Here is a 6,863-nt window from a genome sequence, read left to right on the forward strand (position 1 = left end):
TTTGGATAAAATATATACACAGACCATTTGTACATGTTCAAACTGAAAAATATAATTGAGGAAAACAGAGATAGGAAACTTCATGTGTTTCTACGGATTTGTTTTACATAATCTTGACGATGCTGAAGTTGATGATACATCCTATGCTGTATCTTGCAGAGACTATCTCCAGTCACTGAACACTTATTTTCATTTTCTGAAGCATGTTTTAAAAGCCAGCATATTGTTCTTTCATAGTTATTTTGAAGTGGGCACAGAAATATATCATGGCTTCATTTGTAAGAACCCTAACTTAATCAAATGTATAAGGGAGTTCCTGGGGAGTAAGACAACCTTTTAGCTCCAATACAAAACTCTATGATGTGAAGTATGCTTGGAAAGTATCTTTCCTCATATGGTTTAGATGCACCATTCCCCCAGTTAAAAGATAAATGCAAATGAGGATCTGGGCAATTCCCAACCTAAAATAAGGGCACTAGATAACATAAAAGAGCAACAACTAAGCAGTAAAGACAATATCCTTAGTTACAGGAAATTGGGCACTGCATCAAATGCTACCTAATCAGGTAGATATGAAAGTGAGGAATCGGTGTTGGGAAGTCAGTGCTGATGCTGTATTCTTTACCTTTGCTGCATAAACATCTGCTAAAATTTCTATGATCACTACTGTTCCTGTGTTAGATAACAGATAAAAACGACTATTAGAAAATGCTATTCTCCCAGCAAAAATAAAATGGCTGGATGACAAATACAAGGTTGGGTTGACACCCAAGCCCACTGGGCTGTCAGTCCAAACAAGCGCAGCAGATTTCCAGCAGCACTATATCAAATGTCATGACAAAACATCAAATAAATTCACATGACATCAGGTAAGTCATATATTTATTGGGAGACTCATAGAAAAAGTGTGAAGTAGGTCACTATCTAATAGACCATATGAACCCATAAGGATCTAATTACAAAACAGCAGAAATAGCAGGGTCATGTCTTACCCATTCCCTCTCATCTCCACTGTACTTGCAAATTCTCTCCTACCTCCTCTAGTTACCTGCTTTATGAACCCTCAAAGTATTTAAATGTGGAACAGACCCTCTTAAACATTGCTTAGAATGTCATAAACTTCAATTTACTTGTTGGGCAATATCTGTCTTCAAAAAAGCAGCTAACAGTCTTATACATCTACGCATTCTAAAGCCCTAAAATCAGTACCGACACAAACAGAAGTGGAGATTCTTCTTAACACAGATTAAAAACTCCAGGACTTTAGGGACTGATAACACTACTCCAAAAAAGAAATAAACAGAAAACAAGGAATAGTAATTATCGTTTGTTTTACAAATATTTCATGCAACAGAAATTGCAATTTTACCTGATATTTTCCTGCAAGAGGTTTTATCAGACAATAAACAGAAAAATTATTTACGAGTGATAAACACATTGATCAATATTTTAAAATATTGAAGAATGATTAAAAAATGCCCAGAGTCAGTGCCAACTTGTTTTCACCTTTATTACTGATAGATTTTAAATACATGAGAAAAACAGTGATAAGAATGTGAAGAGCAATGATCAGCCAACAGGACTCAGTTGTATCAGAATGGACTGTTCAAAGTTCAAAGAACAAACAGAAACTGTGCTGGAGACTCACTTCACTGTGGCTAAGCAGTTCAGTAAATCTCAGCACACAGAACCAGATTAAAACAAGCTACAAGGTATAAAACACCCCTGTGGCAAAAACACAGTCACAGTTGGGTGGTTCAAAAACTGTGTTGGGGTGTCTGTAAATTGGCAGACACTGGGCCTAACCAGGTATCATTTGTTCACAACACTTCAGCTTTTAACAGATCAAATATCATCTGTCGTCTCCCTGCCAATTTAGAAGAAGAGCACAAACTGACACAAACACCCTCTCATCTGCTCTGGCTGATTCCACAGAAAGGTGATTTTATGTCACAGATGGATCTGGATCAAATTTGTGCTGTATGATCCAGCAAAGTGCATATCCATCAGTAATGATAAGTGGCTTCCAAGGAAAGGTTTGGCAAACTGGATTCTTAAGCCAACTGAAGGTTGCATTTAAAAGAAATGAACAGCAAAATAAATTAGAAAATGCTAAGGGAAGTGACACTCGGAAGCAGGCAAGGGAAATTCCTTTTCCTGTTGACTAAACTATTTCAAGGAAAACTTATAAATAGAACATCCATCAGAAAAGAATTTACTGCAGAGAATCTTTACGGTGCCTGATGCCAAATGCAATTTGAAGAGCCTGGATGCTGGGCCAGCTGAAAACAGGTGCCAAAATGACACTGATGTCCAGGGTTCATTACTGCCATAATCAGAGAGGAAACAGCTTGAAAATCACAAACGAAGAGAATTCACTGACATGCTCCATTCCAGGTGATCATCTGGACACTATTTATTGTATTTGTAAATAAATGAGTGTTTGTTACACATTCTCAAATGTTAAACATTGAAGTTTTCACTAGGACATTAACAGAACTGAAACAAACAAACAAAAAAAAAAAAAAAAGAACAGAATACAGAAAAGCACAGACTAGAAACCGCAGACTCTTTACAATTTAATCTCTCATCCATTCAGTGCACCTTCCATTCAGGCTGTCATAATGTAAAAGTACAGCTCATTTATTAAAACACACGTGATATTTCTCCACTTACAGAAATACATAATTTTTGAAAGGCAAAACAGAAAGCTTCTCTTCCCAAGGTGTTGAATACTAACAGTGAAATTGAAAACATGCTCAGAGTAGATCAAAGCAGTGAAGGCCTTATCAGACACTGTCAGCTTCCAATATTTAATGAAAAAACTAGGTAGTACTAAATGCTTTTCTGGAAGAAGTTTACAAACCCGAAACCAATGTAGTCATCCAGCACAAATCCATAAAACTTCAGATTAGTTTATCTGTCAATTCCCAGCATCTATGCATTTGTCAACTAAAAACAAAAGTGCTTAACTCAAGCAAAATCCTGTCTTCTAGATCATGAAATTACACCGATTCCTCACTTTCATATCTACCTGATTAGGTAGCATTTGATGCAGTGCCCAATTTCCTGTAACTAAGGATATTGTCTTTACTGCTTAGTTGTTGCTCTTTTATGTTATCTAGTGCCCTTATTTTAGGTTGGGAATGTACAGAAAGGTGAAAAAATGTTTTATCAGTAACAAAGAGCAAATTTTCTTCCTGTAGTGCACAAACAAGCACCCAAATGCACCATTGTGTGCGGAATTAGCCACAGAAGAGTATAAAACAATGCACATGGTGTAATGCCTACAGCATATGAAGTAGTGATGTAGAGTAACTGGAAAAAAACCCAAGTGTTGCAGTTGACCCTCCTAGCCATGCACCACTCATTAAAGTTACAGAAGACCTCGGAAAAAGCCATATATATATATATATATATTGCAACTGTACACATTAGGATTAACAACCTATTTGCAAGAGGAAGAAGAAAAACCACTATTTACTTACATGAAAATAAACTATCTCACATTTAGAGAAGATATGAAAAACAAAGACATCAAGTGCAAGGTGTTAATAGGAAAAAAGCCCATCTCTTCATAAGGGATTGAAAAACAGCATTGGGAAAGAACATAGCCAAATGACTAATGCTAGCTGTAACCTTGAATTATCTTCCTTGCATCTGACAGTACACAAATAGTTGTCAGAGAAGGTCTCTCTTAAGGACACATTCAATGTTCTTGCACACTATAATCACTTGTATTGGCTCACCGCATCAGCTTCTTCGTCACACAGAAGAACCTGAGCACAAAAGTTTCCTTGGCTTGTTTTCAAAGAGCAACATATCACTCCTGATCAGAAAACAGGATTTTCTCAAAAGCTACACAGGGAATAACCCCTGCATTGCGTCTGTGGATTTGGTAATTCATAAACTGGTCCCTTTGCCATATCAACATCTCTGAATATTTTATTTGTAACATGAAGCCCTCTGTAAACCAACCAGTGGATGAAATACTCTAAGAAACTAAAAGAAGCAGGATGGTTCCACACCAGATGAAGGAGGAATGTCATTGAATACTTATGCCAATCCTGAATACCTAAAATAAAGAACTGGTTCATAATAGAACTGACAGGTTTTAAAACATGGTATCAAAATATAAGATTTGTGAACCATGTGGGCTGGGATGTAACACAAAAAGAAATTCTGCTCACAGGAGCTGAAAAAGAATGTGGAAAAACTTAAATATAGAATTCCGTTAATATGCAACATCTTAGCTGTCTTTAGAATATTACAGTTAGTTAAAATATTTTTAAAGAGAAAAGGTGACATAAGATGGGCAATTTACAGACATAATGCTGCCTACACAGAAGTGTAAGACACTCTGAGAAATAGCTCAAAACACTCAGTTGCTATAAACATAGTATTAATAAATTGCATGTAAGTATCTAATCTGATTATACCAAAACAAAGTTGTAATTACAGGAGTCTAATGTCAAGACAAAAATATAGTGCCTCTCCTGGACTCCTGGTACATATCATCCCCCAGCATGTTCCTCAACTCATGAGACTAAAACATCCCATTAACTACAAGATGTGATCAAAACGAGGAACTTAACTCATGAGACTAAAACATCCCATTAACTACAAGATGTGATCAAAACTAGGAACTTTCTACCTGACTGAGTCAGTACCCTAAATTCCTCATGGTCACTTTTTGAGCCACCAGAAAGTGTATGCAACTGCACATATACATAAGCATTGCCACTTGTACAGAGGTTCTGCTCAGACGTAGCTTCCATAGTATGCAATGCTTCTAGGCAGAACACTGTAATAACTCATCTGTGAGGCTGATAAAAAAACAATTATCGGGAAAAGCACATGAGCATTTGTATAGTTTGAACTAACTCTGTTAAAGACACACTAGAAGAACTTTTAAAATTACACCATTATTCTGAACTTTGCCTCTCATTACATAGCTATGTAGCAATACTGCATCAGTGTTACCAAACACACTCTTAAGAAAAAAAAATCTTTATTATACCTAGCATTAAGCCAACTTCAGCCATAGTGCAGACTCAGAGATGATCACCAAGAGTCTTCGCTGATCTAAAAACCGTTAATCTGAGCATTTGTATTTATTTTTCCAGATGTATAAAATCTGAAACAAACTTTTAAAGGGCTCCTGTTTACAGTTTCATATAGGTAATGATGTAACTTGCACTGCTTGTGTACAGTAGAATATACAAGTTATTATTAACTCACCCTCCTTCACTTTCTGCCTCCTCAGAGCTGGTAGTTTCTCTTGCACTAGCAGTTGTCTCTGCTTTTCTCCGCCTTGTTGCCCTGTGTGATGGGCTAACTCTCTGAACACCACCCTTTCCTTGAAGCTCATTTCGAACAAGCTCTTCAAGTTTTGGAATAGCTTCTTTCAGAAATTCCACCTCCCTCTTCAGTTCGTCCATGCTTAGTAGCAGGCCATTCAATTTTTCCAGTATCTGCAGCTGCCTTCCATGTAAAACCATTATTACTCCTTGCTCATTAGGAGCCTCATTTGGCAGGCCCACAGAATTAATTCTGTTACCTATATCCTGGAACGCATGAACACGCACAGCTGCAGCAGGCTTTCGGCTCTTGCGGTACCAAACCAGCACCAGGCTTAATCCAGCAGTCCCTGCCATTATGCCCAGTATTAGTCCTTTATTTTCAAAGGGAGACATTTCTGCACGGTCCTAGAATTATGAGACAACAACAACAGTTTAAGATGCTTCCCCCTGCTCTACGCAAGAGACTTGCTCCACTCTGAAATCAGGAAAGCATATGGCAGGAAGAACTGCAGACACAAAGTTACACTTTTTGCAGGTTCTGCAATGCGAGGCAGCAAAAACAAGCCCAAAGTGGGTTTGGGGGTGTGAGGGCGCTGGCACGTGCAGCCTTCACTCTTAACCGTCCCAGCATCCAGGGATTTGTTTGTTTTAATGCGAGAAACTCATATAATTGGATTTTCCACCATTGCAGAGGCGGAAACCCAGCTGTCAGGCCGGAGGGGCGTCACGCCGGTCCCCCAGCCCCTGCACGCCGAGAGGCTGCCAGAGCCCCGCGCTCAGCTCTGCCCGCCCCGCAGCCGCCCCAGCCCCGGCCCCGGCCCCGGCCCCGGCCCCAGCCTCGGCCCCAGCCGCCCCGGCAGCGCCGGCCCCGGGCCCAGCGCCGCCCCCGGTACGTACGTACGGCCGGGCCGGGCCGCGGCAAGCCGGGAGCAGCAGCGCGTTCAGCCCAGCAGCCCGCAGCTCTCCCGCCGCGGCGCAGGGGGCGGCGGCGATACCCGGATCGAGGGGCCGGGCCTGGGCCGCGCCGCCGGCCGGGCCGCCTGCGTGCCGCGCGCTGCCCGCCGCAGGAGGGTTCCCCGCAGCGCTGGGAGTGCCGGCGGGCTGGCTGCACCTGCCACGGACCTGACTCGAAATACACCGTTCTAGAGCAAGTGTACCTGTTCGTGTGTCTGTCCTCAGTCTGGTGGCCGCTCGATTTCACCGATTTAACCTTTTGCTACTTCTAGGCCACAGAGAAATTGTGTTTCCACTGCATTGGTGGAGACGTGAAGCTGTAAAATTACGGAGAAACCCCGCCCCGTTGTCAGGAAGACAGGCAGTCCCGGCACGAAAGCTTCATTGCAATTTAAGGCATCTAAGGGCCCAAAGCTGATTTCACCAAAGTCCATTACAGATTGCCCGAAGTCTGGAGGAACTTACCATAGAATCATATAATGGTTTAGGGTGGAAGGGAACCTTAAAGGCCGTCTAGTTCCAGCCGTCCTGCCATGAGCAGGGAGACCTTCCACTAGAACAGGTTGCTCAAAGTCCCATCCAACTTGGCCATAAACGCTTCCAGGC

At 41.2% G+C, this 6,863-nt stretch overlaps 1 protein-coding gene across 7 annotated transcripts in view; it reads right to left on the reverse strand.

Moving 5' to 3' along the window:
• RMDN2 (regulator of microtubule dynamics 2) overlaps positions 1-6,605 on the reverse strand; it is a 46,514-nt gene extending 39,909 nt beyond the window's left edge. For 3 of the 7 annotated variants that reach the window (XM_072927197.1, XM_030268478.4, XM_072927200.1), the window contains exons 1-2: positions 6,201-6,359; positions 5,242-5,708 (exon numbers count right to left, since the gene is read on the reverse strand). In XM_072927197.1, the coding sequence (XP_072783298.1) occupies positions 5,242-5,696 (455 nt within the window). In that variant the 5' untranslated portion in view covers positions 5,697-5,708; positions 6,201-6,359. Of the gene's footprint in view, positions 1-5,241; positions 5,709-6,200; positions 6,360-6,460 lie in introns of those variants that run through there. The other 4 variants (XM_072927198.1, XM_030268479.4, XM_072927199.1 and 1 more) reach the window with 4 other exon arrangements.
• Positions 6,606-6,863: the final 258 nt, after the last annotated feature.

Source organism: Taeniopygia guttata, chromosome 3 (genome assembly GCF_048771995.1).
Source record: "Taeniopygia guttata chromosome 3, bTaeGut7.mat, whole genome shotgun sequence".
In the NCBI taxonomy this organism is placed as follows: domain Eukaryota; kingdom Metazoa; phylum Chordata; class Aves; order Passeriformes; family Estrildidae; genus Taeniopygia; species Taeniopygia guttata.